The sequence below is a fragment of the Triplophysa dalaica genome, chromosome 8 (genome assembly GCF_015846415.1).
Source record: "Triplophysa dalaica isolate WHDGS20190420 chromosome 8, ASM1584641v1, whole genome shotgun sequence".
Lineage (NCBI taxonomy): Eukaryota > Metazoa > Chordata > Actinopteri > Cypriniformes > Nemacheilidae > Triplophysa > Triplophysa dalaica.
The window spans coordinates 14203676-14224621 of NC_079549.1; the positions used below are offsets into that span (position 1 = coordinate 14203676).

Consider the following 20946-nt stretch of genomic DNA (forward strand, 5'->3'; position numbering starts at 1 on the left):
ATTTTGGCTCTTTCCCTGTGGAAAATAAATGTATTATATTTTCCTCCCGAAACTAAATGTATATTTTCTCTAGTGTCGAATTCTAAATTGCAGTTGTAAAGGGTAGACTTTTGTCATAGAATTTAAATGTGCATTGGTATAAGCGAACCCGCTTGCTGCTTCCGCTTTGGTTCTTACTTGTCAACAGTGAAGTTTCCACGTGTGTTTAGAGTGATGCTTGCGATCAAGAGCAAAAAAGAGCAGGGAAAAGATGTCTCTGTAAGTCTGACAGTATTTGTGTGCCGTATCGTGTGAGCAAAACACTTAGTTAAGTTATGTAATTTATATGATTAAACGTTAAGATACTGGTGTTGAATCCGTAAATTAAGAAGTACCATAGTATTACAGTATTTTGTGCCTTAAACTACCATGAAATCAAACAGTACGAACATCTGTTACAGTTATGATCTCTGTGCCGTTGGATCAACACAGTATTCCAAAACAAAAATATATATCTTAGATTCGCTGAAATCGCTTTAGATAAAAATGTGTGCCAAATTCATAAATGTAAATGTAGATTAAATCTGTTAAAACGGATTGGAAATGTGTCTTCCAGGTGCAGGGGACCAATGACAGCAGTGTGGTCAGTAAAGTGTCGGCAGCTGCACAAGGATACTTCCATGATGACTTCCTTAAGTATTTTGTGTGCAAGGTGACAAGAAGAGCTCCACTGATCAACAGGTAAACATTAGCACAGAGTTTTCAACTTCAGTCTCAGAATCTAAGTCAGCCCAGGGACCCCCATTATGTAAAAGCTTGATCATTTTGTTAACAGTTTGTGAAGAGTTTAATGAAAAGCATTAAAGGAATAGTTCACCTTCAAAATAAAAATTCTGTCATCATTAAGTCACCCTGTTGTCATTTTAAACCTGTGTGATTTTCTTTTACACAAAACAAAAGATGATCATTTAAAAAAATGTTTGTAAGTCAATGGTGACCAACAGTTTTCTGTTATCAACATTTTCCAAAAATCTATTTTTTTGTGTTCTGCAGAAGAAAGAAAGTCATATAGGTTTGAAATGACAAGAAGCCATGTAAATAATGACAGAATGATTTTATTTTCTTCAACCAAAATCAAAACGTACAATAATACTTATCAATTCATCGGTAATGTTTAGTCAGATTGTGAGCATTTAAAAAAAAGAAAATATGTTTAAAATAATGTTTTGTGATAATGTTATAATTTGTTTTGTCTCTCAGAGGTTATTATATCCGCTTGAAAGCAGTCGATCACTGTCTGAAGCAGTTTTTTCACGCCACAGAATCCTGCTTGAGGAGGCAGGTGGGGTGAACTTTTTTCAAAGTTGTGTTTTGTCTGTGTTGTAGAGGTTTAAAAGTCCTGATCATCTCTTTCTCTTAATGTCAGATTCTGTCACTTGGGGCAGGGTTTGACTCGCTGTATTTCCGGCTATATGCTGAAGGAGCCCTCGGAAGTGTCACAGTTTTTGAAGTCGACTTTCCTGAAGTTGCCCGCCGCAAGGCTGCCTTGATCAGTAGCAATCCTTACCTAATGGAGGCGTTGCCAGATTGGGAGACTGTGTCAACTCAACAACCTAGTAGGACTTTCACTGTATAACTCATGTAATGAATGATATTAATCCTGTGTAAGGTTTTATTGTTAACCTGGAATATTAATTTAAGCAGTTAATGCCCTAGTTACCAATACACAGTTGTGTTTCTTCACTTTGTGTAGATGGTGTGTTCATAAAAAGTGGTCATTACAATCTTCTGGGTGTGGATCTCAGGAAGGAGCAGGAGTTGGAGGCGACTCTGAGCGGAGCTGGATTGCAGTGGGACATTCCCACTCTCGTTCTTTCAGAGGTGGTGTTGACCTATATGGAAACACAGTGGTGAGGACTAACACACAAATTTTGTTTCTGTAACTTGTCATTAAGAGTTAGTGAGGGAAGCATAAACAACTTGGCTGCTGCTTATCCAGTCATTTATGTTTACGTGCATCCAGCTTGCAACATGTCAGTTGTAAATACTCTCTGCTTTACCTGTTAAATAAAAAGAAGCGAAAGCCTAAAAGACATCTAAGTTTTAAAGTTGTTGGTGTTTAAATCCAGGTCAGACGCTGTGATTGGCTGGGCTGCCAGGCTCCTTCCACAGTCTGTGTTTGTGATGTACGAGCAGATCCACCCTGATGATCCTTTTGGCAGGGTCATGCAAAATCACTTCCTGAAGCTCAACTCAACCATACATGCTTTGAAACAGTATCCAGACAGTTTTGCTCAGACACAGAGATTCATACAGAAGGTATAAGTGACAAAACCTAAGTGTATACAATAACATATGCACATTTTTCTATATCAAGCTTTTAAATCAACATTCATTTATTATGGATGTCACACATTAATAATCTGGTTCATCTTTAATACCTGAAATGTCTGATATCAGTAAGATGAATAACTGATCTTTATCTCATCACCACAGGGTTGGGATAAATGTATCTGTCTGAATATGAATGAGTTTTACTTTGATCTTCTTCCTGAGGATGAGAGGCAGAAAGTCGAGGGACTGGAGCCTTTTGATGAGTATGAAGTAAGGAAACAGACCCATCATCCACAAAGATCATATAATAATCTTTAATCTGTAATACCTGATCCCAGGCCTGTCCTTATCTCTGTACCATTAGGAATGGCACCAGAAATGCTCTCATTACTTCATCCTTACAGCCTCAAAAGGCTCCTTGACCAGTCCAGCCCTTCTCACGCTGCCGAAGGGTAAGTAGCTGTAAGATATTTTTGTCATGTTTATTATTGTGCTTTGACCTCTGCATGCTGTGAGCTATGAGCTCTTGATCAAGATATTAAATTGCCATTCTTTGGTCACATCAAAGACAAAAACTTTATCACAGCTTTATCACTTTAAACTGGGCAATAAATGAAGATTTTTAATAAAGATTTTAAAAGGCGTTACACAAAAATACCAGATATGTCAAAAAATGGACAAAGCCAAGCATCGATTGTTTTAATCTGATGTTGGGTTAAAAATAACTTTGACCAGGGTTATTAATTATTTAAAGGACCCAGTATTTGGCTCTTTAAGAGGCTTTGATTATGGTTTTGGGGTGTTTATCAATGGATGTTCATGCATCTAATTTTAAAATACGCTTTATATTTCACATATTTCAAGTCTATTGTTCATCGCTGTCCCACTTCTAACAAAACAACTTGATTTCTTCTGGCCTTTATAAAGTCCCTCTTTCTGAAATGCTCTGATTGGTAAAGCTGAACAGATCTTTCGTGATTGGCTTCTGCTTCTCAGGCTGTTGTGATTGGTCTGTGCCTCTCTCACATGTATTGATAAACTTAGCAATAAACAGTACATTTTAGCATTAAATAGTAACAATGGTGTCAACTTCACTTTGTCAGTAAAAAACATGCAGATCGATCGAACTGTAACGGAGGTCTATTAGTGCATGAGCAAACGTCAATCTTTGTTGGAGCTCACACATTCTTTTCCTACTATGGTGAGGGGAATGTCACCTGACCGAATGGCGTCTCACAGTTATGTTAATTGACACTTATAACAGTAGGTAGTTTTGCCTTTTTATATTGGACCAGAGTTGGATAATAAAACAAGCAGATTGACCAGGAAACATTTGCAAGCAGGACTTCAAAGGATATTTCATAGAAGTGTTTAAGAGGTGTGCGCACACACACACAATATCAGTGTATTGCACAGAACAGCTTTCAAAGCCGATGTTAAAGTCACGGAAGCTGTTATTTGACCGTTAGTTATCTTAGAATGTGTGTAGCGTAATTCTTATCACCAGCTGTAGGACTGTGATGAAAGTGAAAGTAGTTTAGTGCGTTGCTCAGTCAAATGTTTACAATCTATGATAACAATTTACATTTATATTTACATTTATGCATTTTGCAGACGCTTTTATCCAAAGCAACTTACATTGCATTATCCTATATATTTATGCTTAGGTATGTGCAATACCCTGGGATCGAACTCACAACCTTGCGTTGTTAACGCAATGCTCACACCACTTCTTAAAGCTTAACCAAACACTACTCCAGCGGCTCTTCCACTTCTCTAAGGAAGACCTCGCCCATTTTTTGGCGTATTCCTTTGGGCAGAGGTTATTAAAGCACTTGGAATAGTGACATCTTGTACCCGGGAAGTAGAGGCTTGTAGTCCGATCCAGCCGTTCTCTGTAGTCCTTGAAAAGCGAATTCTGTTAAAGACAATATCTCACTTGGCACTGAACTTTGAGCTTTATCATTTTGCAGGTATTATTTATGCTCTAACAGCAACATTACACACTAACTACAGGTTGAAATATGGGATCGCGGGGAACATGCTCTTTAAAGGATTTGTTAGATTCCAAAGTTGTTTCTTTTTTTGTCATACTACAAAATGTATATGGCTTTAGTGCAAAATGCAATTTTTACATTGTACAATGTACAACTTGTAGTGCCTTCGATCCCTCATGTGACTCCTCAATGGACCAGGAATCCTTCCATGTACATGCAGCCTGTGACTGGTTCTGCATGTGTGGAGGCTGTAGGTATGGCTTCTGCTGTGCTGGAATCTGGAATCATCCTTCTCACTGGAGGCTGTGGGAGAGGAGGAAGAGACACAGCAGCCAGGGTTCTGATCAAAGACCAGGCTGGATGGAAATGTGCCAGTGTGGAGCCTTGGGGAGACAGAGGTGACTTGTTTTGGTATCATCAATATTTCAATTTGAAATTTGTATACAATGTACACTATAGAAGTGCTTGTTTATTTGGAGAGATCAAATTGATATGCTTTTTCGGAGCCGGTTACTTTTAAACAATTGGTGTTAAAGTCATGAAGTTTGTCATATTAACTATAAATACAGTATGTTCCACTAACAGCCATTGAGACATGTTTAAATACTTTAATGAAATGGGCAAGTTATGACATCAGCTGTGGCGTGTTTTATTAAAAAGTGGCAAAACTTTTTTTTGTAATACAATTTTTTATTGCAAGAGCAATCTACAAGATAATACTAATGTAGCTTTTTATACTGGCCCTTACGGCAAAATCTTCGGATGTTTGAACAATTTGAGGGCACTGAAAGCGACTACACTATTTTTCAACACAATACTGTTGGACTCCTATGATGATTATGGTATTTCTTCTTAGTGGTGAGTGTTTATCAGACACTTACTTCTGTCCCTGGCGGCGGAGCTGTCCTCTTCGGCGGCAGAACTTCTCCGCTCAATCCAATGGGCAACATTGTGTGGGTGACTTTTGACCTTGGTGATCAGCCATCCCAAAGCACCATACAACTGTCATTTAAAAACATGGTTTGTACCGGCAGCGCTCCAAAACCCAGATGGAGACACACGTCAACTTGTTTAAGTCATAGGGGTAAGAGAGATAATGAGCACATAATCATGTTTGTGTGTTTTTTATAATTTGAAAGAACATAAAATGAACAAATTATTTATTTTTCCAGACAAGACGTTTCTGTTTGTGTTTGGTGGACGTACTGAGAAAGATGCAGTTCTGGGTGATGCGCATTTCCTCTGTTTGGAAAACAAGCACTGGACAGAGGTATGGTCTAATTTTTTGTTTTACATCAGAAGCTAATGTTAAAATACACATTGCACTATATGGAAACAATGTGATGCATACGAATTTCAACAAGTAGTCTTTTGCAAAACAGTTCATATTGATACTGAGGGCTCCATGTGCTTCACACAGATTCCATTAGATGGTATCGCTCCGGAAGCCCGTCATTCACATTCAGCATGTCCCTTTGGTGGGGGGCTTGTAATGTTTGGAGGTTTGAGTAAATGTGGCAGACCTCTCGGTGATGCTTTCCACCTGAGACCAACATCATCAGGTTTCTGCTGGGAGAGAATTCATTTACATCCACCTCCAGTGCCCAGGTTCACAACTACTTTCTTTAAACACTGTTGAAAATGTTTATCTAATGCTTAAAGGGCTCATATGACGCGGTTAAAATGAATATTATCGTTTGTTTTAGATGTAATGCAATGTGTATACACAATTTAAGGTTAAAAAACGTTGTATTTTCCACAAACCGTGCATTTTTGTATCTACTCTGTGCCCTGCCTCTCTGAAACGCGCAGATTTTTTTACAAAGCTCATCCTCTGAAAAGTGAGGTGTGCTATGGTTGGCCAGTCAACCAGTGCGTAGTGATTGGTCGAAAACGGCAAGCTTGTGACAAAATGTGACGCCTCTTACCATATTTGGAACATCAGGTTCCAAAGCAATTGTACTGACATGTATGCCCACCTTACTAGCATATACATTTTGGCAGTCTTATTCAAATCATACCATGAACTGACGTTGATTTGTGGGGGTTTGGTTACACAAGCAATTTCAGGCAGGTCTGTCTGAGCATTCGCTTTTAGATAGAATGCATCTTTTTCACTTTAAATTTTGCTAACACACCAAAGACACAGAAGTACACGTATCCGTGCCATATGACCCCTTTAAGTCTGAGTTTTCGGTTCAATTGGATATTTTGGTTCAGACTACTGTTGCTGTTTTGGTGTTCAGACTTAATTTTGCTCTGATAATCAAAAAGAATAAGTGGTGTGTGGCACCTATGAATGAGGAAAGTGATGCTAGTCCATGCATTCATTTTTCAGATATTCTCACTCGGCCCATGTCATAAATGGGAAGTTGGTTGTGGTTGGCGGAGTTTGGCTTCAGGCTGATGGAGTACCTGGAGTTGCTGTAATAAATTTGATCACTGGGGTCTCTGTGGAGGTCCAACTGGATACCGTAAGTCATTCAGCTCGTGAACTGTATCAAGTATCAACCATAAATGGTTTATTCCAAAATGGATTGTGTATTCCCATAAATTTGTTTCAACATGGGGCGTTTGAAGTGTGAATCATAAATATGTTTCCAAGTCATATAAAAATAAATAGGGAATGTACATGCAAGTTACAGTAAGTAAGTTTAAGAAAGCATAAAATGTTTTATCAACCTCTATATTTCTGTTGTGATTTATTTATTTTTTTATTTTCCAGTCATCTGTGCCTTGGCCTCTTATGCTGCATTCTTTCTGCTCTGAGCTGCTGGATACTGAGGGGGCCGAGTTGATGCTCATTGGTGGAGGTGGAAACTGTTTCTCATTTGGAACTCACCTCAATCTCCAACCAATAACCATTGATCTAAGGCCGATGCTTTGATATGCATATCTCGAAAATGCACACACAATATTAATTGTGATGGAGAATAATCACAATCAAATTCAAAACAATCAAAACGTGCTGATGATTGAGTCGCCAGAAAAACTTAATTTCAGCTGGGACTTCAGGTTAAGCCACAAGCAGTTGGCCAAAATATTGTGGGGCAGGGACAAGGGCAGGTCACGAAAAACATGATCGTGAAACAGCCGAGGTTACTCGGTGAACCGACGGAATGACTGCACGGTTGGACAGACTGCGCCCCATTCCAGTGGTTTGCGGTATTTGCCCTTTTCCAGAAGGTACTGGTGGCCGCGGTAGTTGGGATGCTCGTAGAAGATCCAGTAACCGTCCAAAACTTTGCAGGAGTGGACTTCTCTAAGGCGGTACCTCTCCGGCACAGATGGACAGTCATCGATGGCCTCTATGGCCTGGCCTGTGAAGTCGGGCTTGTCATACAATTGAACTTTGTACTGCATTCCACTTGTCTGCAGGGGAGATGGGATGGAATGGACAGGTTATGACACAGTGTTTTTTATGTATGAATTATGCATCAATGTTTTTTAGTGTAAATCTATTTTTTTATTGTAGAGAATTCTACAAGATTATATGTTGAAGTAATTTATAATGGCCCTTATGGTTAACACTTCAGTGTTGAACAATTGAAAATAGCTGTGTCTCTTAGGGAAGATTGCCTTTGATCCTAAAACAGTCCTTGTGAATGAAAGGCTGAATGTTATTTTTTACTTGTTTGTATGGATCCTATACCATCATTTACTACAAGTCCATTAATTGTCGCAGGCTTAATGTTGGCAAAGAGAAACCATTTAATGAAACATATTCCAAAGAGCTTTTTTTTACTAAACTTATTAAAATACAGAAGAACATATGGATGTTGATCTATTAACTAAAGTACTGCGATCTAACTAGGTAAACCATACAGTAACAAAATGTTTATGTTAGACCTCATGCATACTGTTTAACCCAGTAAAATTTATTTACATTTTCTTTAAACATTGCATTGTGAAATAGCTTGACCTGTTTTAAGTCTAAAGAGCTTTTAATGACATTTGTTGCACGCTGCTTTTTTGAAGGGACAGTTCATCCAAAAATGTAAATTCATCATTTACTCACTCTAATTTATGTTCCCAACCTTTATCACTTCTGTGGAAGTGGGATATTTCACCCAAAAATGTAAATTATTTCATCATTCACTCATCCTCATGTCAAACCCTGTTTGTCTTTCTTCTGCAGAACAAAAAAATATATATTTTGAAAAGTTTTCCAATAAAGTAATGTAAGTGTTTGAAGACTAAAGTGAATACATGATGACAGAACTTCTATTTTTGGGTGAAATATCCTTTTAAAGCAGAATATCCAATTTACTCTTTTACAACACATTTATGGCACTGGTCCCTATATACTCTGACATTCTACTCAATATCTACTTTGGTGTTCTATAGAAGAAAATCATTCTTCCTTAGGGTAAATGATGACAAACTTTTCATTTTGTTTAAGTCGTAACCAACTTCACCACAGTGAATAATAAATTACAAAATTGACTTACAAAGCGGATCATCTTGCAGGAACTGAGATGGTCATTGAGACCCATCCAGCGTGGATATTCAGGATACTCCCCCCTGGTCAGCACATACTGGTTGCCCATGTAGTTGGGCCGTTCATACACCACCCAGGCACCGCTCTCCACACGAATAGAGTTGCAGCGGCTCAGGTAGGTATGAAAGTCTGAGCAGTCGCTGTCACACTCGTAGCGACGACCCTGAAAGTTCTTGTCCTCGAAAAACACAATCTGAGGGACATCAACACAATGTTAAACAGCACTTAACTTTTCATTTAAATACCACAGTGTATTCAATCCTCAGCTGTTTACCTGTTTACAGTCTTAAATGTCTATTGTTAAAACCAGTATTGAGTGATAAACAAAAAAAACATATTGAGGTGTTAAATGTTTTGGGTATTTTAAGATCGATTCATTTGAATCTCTGATGATGTCATGAGATATCAGCCATCTAGCAAATTAACTTTATCAAATGCTTTATAAAGAATGTTTTCAAGAGTACTTACCCTGCCCATTTTAGATTTTAGTTTATTTAGGCTTGTCTGGGTAGGTTGTCTGAAGCCCATTCTGCATGTTTATAGTGCTGCTTAAATATTTAGCCCCAATGTCAAAATGATGAGGAGGGGAGGAGTCTGATAATCGCTTTGTCATGAAAATGAGATCCAAAAATCGAGTCAGTGATTCTAGCACTATTCATTTTTTTTTCCAGAAAAGCAAATGGGGATTAAAGCATAATGCACAGGCATTCACTCACCCCTTGTGTGTTGCCCTCACTGGAACAGCCCTGCATCCCACAACCACACCAACCACAACAAACAGCACACTGGCCAGAACCTCATGCCAAGAGAAATGTCAAATGAAGAGCCCAGGTGCTTTGAAATGTGTTCTACCGTGCTGAATGGCAATCATTAGCCTGGCTCAGCTCTTCTCGACAGTACAGCTACCTTAGCTTAAAGGGAAAGCTTTTCTGAAAATAAAACTTCTCTCATCATTTATTGACACCTCGTGTCATCTAAGACCTGTTTAGGACTTTGTAGATGAGAAGATATTTTGAGAAGTGATCGGCATTATGGTAGTCAATGACGACATTGTTTGGCTACTATTGTTCAAAATATCTTTCGAGTTCTGCAGAAGAAAGTCATAGAGGTTTGTAATGACATGAGGGTGAATAAATTATGAAAGATTTTTCATTTTCATGTAAACCATTAAGGTATTATTTCCCCAGTATTGTTTGCATTTTGTTTTATTGCTAAAAGATCCAGTGCATGAAATTCAGCAGCATCTAGTTGTGAGGTTGCAAATTGCAACTTACAGCTCACTCCCTTTCAAAGTACTACTGTGGCTGACACAGGGCTAAGATGTCGTCACGTTTTCGCTTCTTTGCTGAAGGAGAGAACGGATTTACAAAACGTGCTCTGTAGAGCAGTTTGTCTGTTTAGGGCTACTGTAGAAACAACATGGCAAATTCCATGTAAGGGGACCAGCAGAGTATGCAAATAGATACAGCTCAGTATAATGTATTAAAAACATAACGCTTCATTATGTAAGGTCTTTATACACCGCCGAGGACATTGTAGTTATGTATTTTAGATTGTATTTCTGTCAATAGATCCTCCAAAACATTACACATTGGACCTTTAAAGGTAAGAAGCTGAAACATTTTGTGTGTCGTTGGTATTTATCTTGTGAATTTACAGTTATAGTGCATTGTGAACAGACAGCTCACATATAATACAAACATTAATTTACAGTTATCCTGACCGTCAATAGTCAGGAAACAATAGCTGCTTGCGAACTCTTCAGTAAGTAAAAAATGACAATACATTTCAGCACATATCTCACCCTCGTTCACTGTACAGTTCCCTTACCCTGTTTAATTAAATATTGCTCGTACAATGATATTCTCTTGTATATCAACATCTGGAATCACGGGTCTTGTAACAAAAGTGCCAATGCAGCTTGTGACTTCAGGAATCAAACACATAAAGCAAAGAAACATATCACATAACATAACAGAAACTCTAACTCCAGCATAGTATTTTCCTAAAGTACAAATCTAAGGCAAATGGTTCAAGCACCGGCTAAATAAGAACTACAGTGTGAGAGGACCCAGTCAAAACCCCTGTCCCTGTCAAACCGGATAATACATCATTTCTATAGAATCTACAAATGTCTTGCAACAAAGACAGTTTTTGTACTCTTCCAGCTGTAATTTTTTTGAATACGTTTTTGGACAAAAAACAACCGATTTGTTGTCGTCTTAGCAAACAGTTGGTGTCCGACCCATGGCCTGTTGAGGGGGCTGGTCTTTCATTGGGTGAAGTGCAGAGTCTAAAGTGTGGCTGGAAGTCCAGTGGTCCACAGAGGAAGATGGGTTGAGGGTAGGAGGAAGAAGGCTGTCCAGCTCTTGTCTTTGTCCCGTCTCAAGCAACCACTCATGAAACTTTTGCTCTACTAAAGCCTGAAACTGCCGTCTCTGGACCCTTAAAAGAACACATAATACATCACTACAATTGGTCTTACATAGTCAGGTTAGTGTTATGCTTAGATGACAAACATCATTCCATCATTTCCACTTAAAGGAAAAACAGAAGAACTTAATCTAAGCTCACTTGTTCAAGTGTGTGTCCTTCACCGTCTTCTGCCATTCCTGTACCGTCTGCTCTCTGCTCTCCACAGCCTTCTGATACTCTTCTGGCAAACTCCAAGGGATCTCACAGTTATCCCCTTCCATCTGAAATGGTATCACCAGTGGATAAAACTCAGAAGGAGGCAAGATGCGATAGCCGCTTGTGTCTGGGGCAGAACCCTCGGCTCCGAACAGCAGCGGCTGGTCCCATAAATTGGGAACCACTGCTAGGCCCACGCTAGCCATGTGGTCCTCCAGGGTGGGGTAATATGTGTGGAAGGGACCCAGAGTGAGAGACACATTCCCAGGAAGAAGAAGGGGTCTAGTGGGGGTTAGAGTGTGGATCGTGCATTGAAAGGAGGTGCCGACAGTCAGACGGCCAGCGGCGCACACCACACGAACGCTCTCACAGCTCTGAATGTGAACGCTGGTCCCCACCGGGCCTAGCACCACTGTGGTGTTCCTGCACTTATCCAAAGTCACAGACCTGAAAGATAACATTGAACAAGGACATTGATAGAAATGAACAAACAAAAAATTAATCATTACACAGACATGAGACTATGAACAACATTCTTTTGACTGATCCATAAGTCATACTTTTAAAATAAAGTTGTCACCATCCAAAGCAGCTTAAATTACTATTATTATTATAGTATAAATGGATAGACAAATTAGTATTTTTGTAAGGGTTAAGTGTATGACTTTTTCCATTTCATTGATTTTAGCAGTAACATTACAAACAACTCGTTAATATGTTAAAATTAAGGTGTTTATTGCAAATTACTTTTATTTCTATTTCTAGAACATTACTTATGGACTTGAGCTATGCAAATGCTCCTGTACATCCATACAGTTTTAGATATATACTAAGGCAAACCGTTTAACGTTTGTAATATTTATAGTCCACATGAATACATTACAATGCTTCCTCACCGCAAAGGAGAGAGGAGGTAGATGAATGCATCACTGCAGCGGTGTAATTTAACATTGGCATTATTCAGCTTCTCTGAGTCCTTGGCCAACGTCTGTTTGCAAACCTGTGACATGAGCACAAGTCTACTTCCTTGAGGAGCTGTGTGGCTGTTCCTAAGTATTTTGGCTTTCTTCAGGACGCCCTCTACTACAAAATGAAACATAAAGAGTTAGAAAATACACTAGAACACTAAATACTCTGTATCTCTGACAACAACTGCCAGTGTACCTTGCAGGGCCCATGCCAGTTTCTTGCCTGACTGAGAGCAGATGGATATACCGAAGGGGTTGAGGCAGAGAGTCTTGCGCAGGAAGCCCTGTAACTGCTGCAGAGAGTAAGCACGGTTGAGTTTGGAGAATCCAGCTTGGGCCTGAAGCGGTGCACGGCTGAGGAGCTTGTGGATTGGATGCACAGTACGGCCAGGGTTCGCAGACCCTTCCAACAGCAGACTGAGGCTCTCAAGGGCTTCTGGAGTGAGGTGGCTGTCACGCAGAATCTGTCCTGAGACGCTCAGCTGCCCCGGCTCCACCAGTAATTCCAAAAGCTCAGGGAGATGTGTATGGATGAAAGCGAGATGAGCCTGGTCATCCCAGTTCTAGTAAGACAAAGAGAATAAATATATCTTGCAATTCAGCTCCAGATTTTTTTCTTCAAAATTGAGATACTGTTAAAAACTTTAAAGGTTCTAATACTAAGATACTGTATAAATTCAGCTATCTTGTGAGTTTACGCTAAAACACGTCATGGAAGACCACACACCTTATTTTGGGAGCTTATTTTGGTTTCTCTCTCAGAGGAGGAAGAGGGAGATCGTGATCGGGGGCTTGGCCATTCTTCCCCAATTAGTGACGTGCGTAGAGAGATTCGGTTTAGTTGTTGCAGATACAAGAAAAGCAAAAACTGCAGAGTATCCACTGACAGCTAAGAAAGACAAACAATAAACATATGATCAATACTTATTAAACCTAAAGAAAGAACTTGAGAAATTATACAGATCTTGTTATTCTTCGCTCAAACCCGGTTTTGTTCTTACCTTACCACGCTGTCTATCAAGTTCCTTAGGAGTGTGGCATTGAGACAAAGCCTCAGCCCACTCTAATCTTCTCTCTACAGAATGGGGCATCAACAGATCAAAAGTTTCAAAATACACCCACGCGAGCTCCTCTGCCAGCTGCAGTTTGCCGCAGGCGATGTGTCGCCACATGTGCCATCCGAGCCTGGGAAAGCAGCCGTCTCGGCTCCGGACATAACAGGCCATCTTGCGCAGATAGTGCAGGCTGAATTTGCTTGGGGGTGCTACGGGAAGCACCCCGATCAGGAAAGGCTCCAGACGTGGCCATACACATGCTGTGTGTTTTTCCATTTCTACTAAAGGCAGAAAAGATAAATATGGGTGAGGTGTAGTGTGAAGTTTTTAAGTAAAAAATACACACCTAACAATTAAAGGGTTCTTATTATTTTATACTTAAACATGTAAAACATGTAAAAGGGAACAATGCGTTTAATGAAATAATAATGGCTAGACATGACAACATTTAGAGATCGTATTAGAAAGACAGACTACTACACATGATAAGAGATAATGTATAGGTAAAGAATTGCTGAAAATGGAAACAACCATACCATAACTATACATATATCAACTTCAAGCCATTTCCTTGATCAGCAAATATTATGACGTTTCCGAACATGCACAAAACACAGTGATTATTGAATGTGAGTGGACTGTCCTTACCAGATCATTGAAATCACTTCGGCTGCAACAGGTTGTCACATTTGCTTTATGGGTTAAATATGTACATTCACATTCTTTTTAGGATATAAACTGAAAGAGATTTCAGATGCTGCAAAGACTACCGCGCGCGACCGATTCCCAAACCGAGGAGCCTCGCGAACGCGCGTTGCCGTGCCGCTCAAAACTTCATCATTGTCTTTTTTAATTAAATCCGCAATTATTTGGGGGCCAGACAAGCCTTCAGATGGTAAATAAAAGTTTAAGAATATGTTAGCGCACCTTATGTCTCCGCAGCAATATCACAGCTAATAAAATAAACAAAGCTTAAACTGCACAGCAGTTCACGAACGGTTGCCATGTCGAACGTCACAGTGTGACGTAAATCGACCTTATTGCGGTTGTGTTTTAAAATAAAAGTCATTGATGTCGTGCACTTATATTGTCTATTATATTGTATTAAGACGTAAACTGCAAAGTAGTTCTTAGGACAGCGATTTTTCTTACGGATTTCTCAAAATGGCTGTACAAGGCAAATGTATCCGCTAACGCAAACTAAAGTCTGCAATATTTTAATAAATGTTAGAGACATTAAGTTACAGTATTATTTGCCTTTTGTTTTATTGCTAAATTTTTATTTAAGTTGAACAAAAAAGGCCGTTGACTCTGTTTGGCCACAACCAATAATATGATATACAATATATAGTATTCTAAAATAAGTCATATAAAGTTTTTAGTCACACCCAACCATTAAACACGCAAACAAGCAAAGCAGGAGAACGCTTATATTTCCCATACAATAGTTATTTATACATCAATTACGAATTAAAGCTAGGAATCTCTCAAGATGCAAGATGAATCAGTGCGCATGCGCCCTGGTGCAGGAAGTGCTCAGCCCGATAACCAGCTGATAGACCAACAACCGAACAACCACCGACAAAACAACAGCGACTGGCAACAACAGGTAAATATGACATATTCATGTATTCTTATATTACTCTTTGTATACAAATGTTGTGCGTTAATTTCGAAATTAATGTTCGTAACAGCGTTTGGCCCGCTTCCTTTGGATCCAGACGAGTCATGTTAATGATTCGAGAGTCTATACTGCGCCTCTAATGTATTAGATCACAGACACTTGCTTACCGGAGTTATATATTACATTACTTAAAATACACTTGAATATTACTTTAGAGTTATGCATCAGATGACATGGACATAAATTCATTAGAATACCCTGGCATAACCCTTTTAGCTATATTAAGTTGTGCATTACAACCACATATAACTGTTGCATAAATTTAAATTTAAAAATCTGCTTTTCAGTTTAGAACTACTCTGTAAACATTGAGGGCAAAATAATCATTAATGTCAAAAGAGATACAGAATTGTATAGAAATACTTATTTTATGCATAAAATTAACTGAATTATGATGGTAACACTGTCTATTATGTCTCTGTCTGTGAAGGTAGTGTCTGTGAATGCAATTCATTTCAGCAGCATTGACAATACAACTATAATAACAATCAGGTCAACAAAGTCATTTCTATTTAGTAGTAATTGTTTGCATAGTCAAATTATTACTGTTACATGATCTCTGTAATGTAAAGTCGGACCAATATATGTCATTGTATAAGGCAGCCAGGCATTCATCAATATAAAAAGAGGTTTTGCTTTTCATAATAGTCATTTAATGACACTTTAACATATGTACTTAAGAATGGTTAAGCTATAAATATCTGCACAAGTGCAAAGCAATACTCAGGCAAAACACAGAGCAGCACACAACTGATAAACCACAAAGAGGTGTCAAAGTTTCACAAACCTGGTGGTTTTCCACCTGGGCAATCTAGAACATTTATCATTGTTTATGAGGACTTCTATCACAGTGGATTTGCATATTGCGATGAGAAATTATATTTTTGGTGAAAATTATAGATTAAAACATCTAGATGTAGAATGTGTCACGGAGATTCTACACATTTTCCATGAGACGTAAAGATGATGTCACCAGTCAAATCATCATACAAAGCGCTGAAGTTTATATTTTTATTTACCTTTCGAGTTCTTTCTAAAGCTCTCTCTTGAGGTTAAATATTTGTTTCTGTAAGGATTGACAGGTGTGTAACTAGAAAGATTTTGTTATGATTTAAACTGTCACAAAGATGTTTATCAATGCAGTCTCGCTTGTTGCTTTAGAGATTTTGATTGTTTTGACACAGTTTCCCTTTTCTGATGGGAACTGATTCATGTCCTTTCGTAACCCTGTCTTTTGACTTAAAAGTCTTAATTTGGTTGTTTGCGGAAGGAACAGAGATGTTAACTTGTAGTTCCTCTGTCTGTTTACCCTCTTTGTCCCTTAAATTTTGCTTGCTACTTGATTCTTTCATTTAAAGAAATAATTTGCCCAAAAATGAGAATTTAGTCGTTATTTACTCAACTACTATATACCTTTTGGGCAAGTGTGAATTGTGGAACGCAAATGGAGTTATTTATAGCAGAATGTTAAAACTTCTGTTTTTCAATACTGTGAAAGTAAATGATGACTGTTAAGACAGAAATAAACTCATGGAACAACACTATGACGAGAGAAAGTGAACTGTCCTTTTAAGCGTTGATATAGCCATAAGGGTTTTCACTTCGGCATAGTTACACGCTCCTGTCCTAATAACTGCATTACAGTAAGTAGGAGAAGAATCATTTGTAATCCTGAAAAGTTATTACATTGCCTCCACATGCTGGTGTGGTTTTCTGTAAAATTCTCTCTTCCTCTTACACTACTTCTTCCACTTCCATAGTCTAAATGCTTTTACTGTTTTGTTTGTTTTAGCATCACACAGTCCGCCCTCAGTCTTTGAAGCAAACGAAAAAGAGTCCAGTTTTTCTCAACTTCTGAGTCCAAACTTGAGTTGCTGCTTTCACACACCCTACCAGGGAGGACGCCCACCCTTCCTACATCATGAGCACCCGCGGGACCGGCAGGGCCAACGGGAACCTACCGCAGACCAAGATCTGCCAGTTCAAACTTGTGCTGTTGGGAGACATGGCCGTCGGCAAATCCAGCCTAGTGCTGCGTTTTGTCAAGGGCCAATTTGATGAGTTTCAGGAGACCACTATAGGAGGTGAGAAAGGACGATTCCCTTTTTTTCATTCATCCAGCATAAGCCATAAATTTGATCTAAATTCACGTAGAAATTAGAACAGAATAAAAAAAAGTATTTGAGTATATAGAGTTTGTCTGTAGCTTTATTCATTTACATTTCTGACTTCATGTCTCCTTTGGCAACTCTATACTAATGCATTTACATGCGTGACTTTACGATAAATAGTTTATTACATTACATGTAATGCTCTGGCAGGCATTAATTACCTTTCTGTCAGCTTATTTCATGAGAATTTCTAAATGTAGACTTTGTCTTCCGTAAAGAAGGGAAATAATATGGAGGAGTTGCAACACTAATATTAAAGATCCAAAGTGAGGATATAGGTCACATTGTATAGTATTTTTTACTATGTTTAAGGGGTATTTTGAAGTAACCAAAGGTTTAAATGTAGAATAAACTTCACAGATGAACAAGTTTACCATGTAAGTCTACAGTATGTTTAAAGGACAAGCAGTAGAATGTTTACTAAGAATTTACTCAGTTTACTAATTTTTCTTCTTTCTGTTGCCCACCATCAGCTGCATTCCTGGCACAGTCAGTTTGTCTAGACGACACTACAGTGAAGTTTGAGATTTGGGACACAGCAGGACAGGAGCGCTATCACAGCTTGGCCCCCATGTACTACCGCGGAGCCCAAGCGGCCATTGTAGTATTTGACATCACCAAGCCTGTAAGTTACCAATGGTACACTCGAATGATTTATTCTATTTTGAAGATAAGTAGATTAGACTTTCTCTATGTCCAGGAAATTGTCTCTAAATAAACCACACACATGGGGGTTCTCTGTATCTCTTTCGAAATGTCTGTTTACAGGAAACATTTGAGAGAGCTAAGGCTTGGGTTAAAGAGCTGCAGAGGCAAGCCAGTCCCAACATCGTCATCGCTCTCGCAGGAAACAAAGCTGATTTAGCAGAAAAGAGACTGGTGGAGTATGAGGTCATATCCTTTTCTCTTTATCGTAATTGTTTGCTGAGAACCATAAATGTTTGTTAAAAACCAGAAGAAAAGTGAGATGAATATGCATTTGTGCTCATGCAACACCTCAAGTTTTAAAGTTTTTAGTCTTCGACTCACTAAAAAAATAATAGAGTCACTAGTATTGAGATGTGTGTGCATAGTGTTCGGATGGTGTAGTTTTGACCAAACTCTTGGTTAGACATAATTGCAGTAACCAGAGGTCTCGTATTCCTGTACAGGAAGCCCAGACATACGCTGAAGACACAGGCTTGCTTTTCATGGAGACCTCTGCCAAGACTGCAATGAATGTAAATGAGTTGTTCCTGGCCATCGGTAAGCATTAAGCACAAAGTCTAACGGTCTCATGATATTATCTTTTATAACTGAAATTCATATTTTCATTCAACTCTTCTTTATTAAAAAATAGCAAAAAAGATGCCAAAAACAGACACCCAAAACCCCACGCATGCTGCTCGACACAGGGGAGTCAACCTGCAGGACCCAGACACACAGTCCACTCGAAGCTGCTGTGGGAACTAAACACCAATCTAAAATCCATCACGGGAGACCACCGACACCTTCTCCTTCCCAAAATCCCACCCCTCACCCTTTCACCTCCAACGACAGATACGGAAAGAGAGAGAGAGAAGAATGACAGAAAGTGATAGAGGAAAAACCCTCACTGATGCCACAAAGAGATTTTTGAGAGGGAAACTTCTGATGGTTTGATGGGCAGGGCAGAAAGCAGATGGACTGTCATATGTTGCAGTAAATGGGGATTCTTCATTAGATCAGAGTCAAGAATAATTCAGCCAATGTTCATTATGATGATGTAAACACCAGGCAGGGATGGAAATAATTATTTCTTAAATCCATCTTCCCGTTCTTGGTCTTGGAATGAACTGACGGTCCGTAATGCCCTCTTAAACATCCCGTCATTCTGTTACATTTAGGAAGTCTTCAAGCAAAATCTTCACAATGTTCTGGGGAACCGTATGCTCTGGGCTATCCAATGCTTTGATCCCAACTCTGACACTGGAGAAAAATCGGCACCTTAACCCTAAATGAATCGCAAGGTTGAAAGGGTCCTAGTAAAGCCTCAACTGCTTCTAAATTACAGAAAAAAAACTGAAGTATTTTTTGTAGAATTTGTTCACTCGGAGACGTTTTTTTAAGCATCGGGCTTTATTTATTAACTTTTTACGTTAACATTTTAATTGGTCTCCCTTGTGAACTTTGTCATCCATCCTAGACCCTAAAAGTATTACAGAACATCAATGTTGTCTTCCCTACCCAATTCCTTCCTCCCAACCACATCCACGTTGATCTTGAAGTTCAGTATTGAAGTTCAGAACATAACAGCAAGCTCTTACGATGCCTTCTATATGTTTTTTTGTGTAAACTACTGTTTGAGAAACAATCATCAAGTCATAACGTATTGGCAACAACAAAATGGAATGGATTGAAAACCATCGTGTCGTCACGTTTATAGAAATCGCAAAACAATGCGCATTGATTTGTCTGGATGTGAAGGTCAGCAGTACCAGGCTTATGTGTCAGTATGTGTATTTAAATGCAACAAAAATGTTAAAGCACCCGCAAATCGATTTACCAAGTGGCGCTGTGTGATACGCTGGAACGGAAAATAGCGACAGAGGAAATTCGCCCACTTCAGTTCGTAAGCCCCTCAAAGGTGGAATAAAACAGAAGTGCCTACTCCGTTTTCCCCGTGTTCTTTGTAAGGGGCTTGTGTGTTGGCAAATGCCAAATTGTAGTGTTCTCAGAGACGTCAGCCCGGAGTGTACAGGCAATAACCTGTAACAGTAATTAGTTCAGTGTTTTAGTAACAGGAATGATTTATGATGTTTTGTTATATGGACGCTGTCTGTTGATGTGTGTAAAAATTTTTTTATTTTAAAATGATTTTAGTAATTTAATGGGTTACATTTATAAGGTCATTTAGGGAATGAAGTAGGTATCTCATAAAGGTGTCACACAGCTACATCATTTGTTATTTGTCTTCAGGTCCACCTTTTTTTGTGGAATAGATCATAACTCCTGTTAACACCTCTGTGAACTGAAATGTTAAATAAAACTGTGCTGTTCTGCTGTGAATGAAATTGCTTTGATTTCTCTGGCTTTTTGAGTGCTGTATTTAAAGGGATAGGTCACCCAAAAATAAAACTTCTGTCATTTACTCACCCTCAAGTTGTTCCAAATCTATAAGGGTTTCTTTTTTCTGATGAACACAGTTTCTCTGAACAAATAAATGTATAAAGTTTGAAACAGTAGGGTGAGTAAATTAAAACACAATTTTCCTTTTTTGGGGAACTGTTCCTTTAGGATTCTGAATTGGGATTCTGATGGAACTGAAATCTTATGCGATGAATCTGCTTTTAAATGTGCAGTCTGTAATTTTTGTACCACTAACAGCACACCTTAAGTAATATGCATTAAAAAAACTTCTCCACGGGGCTTAAAATAAAAATTGTTGTAATTCACTCATCCTTGTGTTCTTCTGACTATATTAATTTATACCTTCTGTGGAACACAAAGGAGATCTTAAAAATGTCTGATCTGTTAAACTTCTGCACGGCCCTGTCTACCATTGTTCAGACAAATATAACCGTTCCCTTAATCAATGCCATTGGTTTAAGTAGAATTTGACATTATAGCCCACTCAAACTTCCATGATTTTAAGGATCACATCACTC

General features: G+C 38.7%; 4 protein-coding genes across 6 annotated transcripts; 2 read left to right on the forward strand and 2 right to left on the reverse strand.

Moving 5' to 3' along the window:
* The first annotated feature begins 157 nt into the window (after positions 1-157).
* Positions 158-7399, forward strand: lcmt2 (leucine carboxyl methyltransferase 2). Its single transcript, XM_056755559.1, has 14 exons — positions 158-258; positions 596-720; positions 1240-1321; positions 1406-1595; positions 1733-1889; positions 2109-2298; positions 2476-2583; positions 2678-2765; positions 4472-4708; positions 5167-5394; positions 5483-5580; positions 5731-5918; positions 6649-6784; positions 7036-7399. The coding sequence occupies exons 1-14, from the start codon at positions 214-216 to the stop codon at positions 7195-7197; spliced, it is 2034 nt and encodes a 677-aa protein (XP_056611537.1). The 5' UTR covers positions 158-213; the 3' UTR covers positions 7198-7399.
* A 10-nt stretch (positions 7400-7409) lies between these two features.
* Positions 7410-9288, reverse strand: crygs2 (crystallin, gamma S2). The gene is made up of 3 exons (XM_056755560.1): positions 9280-9288; positions 8762-9004; positions 7410-7682 (listed from the first exon to the last, which is right to left on the reverse strand). Exons 1-3 carry the CDS (start codon positions 9286-9288, stop codon positions 7410-7412), a joined length of 525 nt encoding a protein of 174 aa, XP_056611538.1.
* Positions 9289-10432: 1144 nt separating this feature from the next.
* tbccd1 (TBCC domain containing 1) lies at positions 10433-14476 on the reverse strand. Of its 3 annotated transcripts, none has more exons than XM_056754988.1 (7): positions 14114-14476; positions 13412-13743; positions 13138-13299; positions 12607-12973; positions 12339-12525; positions 11386-11889; positions 10433-11256 (listed from the first exon to the last, which is right to left on the reverse strand). In XM_056754988.1, the coding sequence occupies exons 2-7, from the start codon at positions 13739-13741 to the stop codon at positions 11034-11036; spliced, it is 1773 nt and encodes a 590-aa protein (XP_056610966.1). In that variant the 5' UTR covers positions 13742-13743; positions 14114-14476; the 3' UTR covers positions 10433-11033. The 3 variants fall into 3 exon arrangements, with proteins under 3 accessions (XP_056610966.1, XP_056610967.1, XP_056610965.1); XM_056754989.1 differs by having other exon boundaries at positions 12339-12522; positions 13412-13746; XM_056754987.1 differs by having other exon boundaries at positions 13412-13746.
* Positions 14477-14970: 494 nt separating this feature from the next.
* rab5b (RAB5B, member RAS oncogene family) lies at positions 14971-20352 on the forward strand. The gene is made up of 6 exons (XM_056755774.1): positions 14971-15074; positions 16942-17233; positions 17794-17945; positions 18089-18211; positions 18472-18565; positions 18660-20352. Exons 2-6 carry the CDS (start codon positions 17071-17073, stop codon positions 18770-18772), a joined length of 645 nt encoding a protein of 214 aa, XP_056611752.1. The 5' UTR covers positions 14971-15074; positions 16942-17070; the 3' UTR covers positions 18773-20352.
* The last annotated feature ends 594 nt before the right edge of the window (positions 20353-20946 follow it).

Excerpts from the sequence above, each read along its gene's own strand:
- rab5b (XM_056755774.1), top strand. The coding sequence starts at position 17,071 with ATGAGCACCCGCGGGACCGGCAGGGCCAACGGGAACCTACCGCAGACC. Across the intron at positions 18,212-18,471 it reads AGAGACTGGTGGAGTATGAG|GAAGCCCAGACATACGCTGA; the intron begins GTCATATCCTTT and ends ATTCCTGTACAG. Across the intron at positions 18,566-18,659 it reads TGAGTTGTTCCTGGCCATCG|CAAAAAAGATGCCAAAAACA; the intron begins GTAAGCATTAAG and ends ATTAAAAAATAG.
- tbccd1 (XM_056754988.1), bottom strand. The coding sequence starts at position 13,741 with ATGGAAAAACACACAGCATGTGTATGGCCACGTCTGGAGCCTTTCCTG. Across the intron at positions 11,890-12,338 it reads TACCTCCTCTCTCCTTTGCG|GTCTGTGACTTTGGATAAGT; the intron begins GTGAGGAAGCAT and ends GTTATCTTTCAG. Across the intron at positions 11,257-11,385 it reads AAGGACACACACTTGAACAA|GGTCCAGAGACGGCAGTTTC; the intron begins GTGAGCTTAGAT and ends TGTTCTTTTAAG.
- crygs2 (XM_056755560.1), bottom strand. Across the intron at positions 7,683-8,761 it reads CCTGCAAGATGATCCGCTTT|ACAAGTGGAATGCAGTACAA; the intron begins GTAAGTCAATTT and ends TCTCCCCTGCAG.
- lcmt2 (XM_056755559.1), top strand. The coding sequence starts at position 214 with ATGCTTGCGATCAAGAGCAAAAAAGAGCAGGGAAAAGATGTCTCT. Across the intron at positions 259-595 it reads AGCAGGGAAAAGATGTCTCT|GTGCAGGGGACCAATGACAG; the intron begins GTAAGTCTGACA and ends TGTGTCTTCCAG. Across the intron at positions 4,709-5,166 it reads GGAGCCTTGGGGAGACAGAG|TGGTGAGTGTTTATCAGACA; the intron begins GTGACTTGTTTT and ends ATTTCTTCTTAG.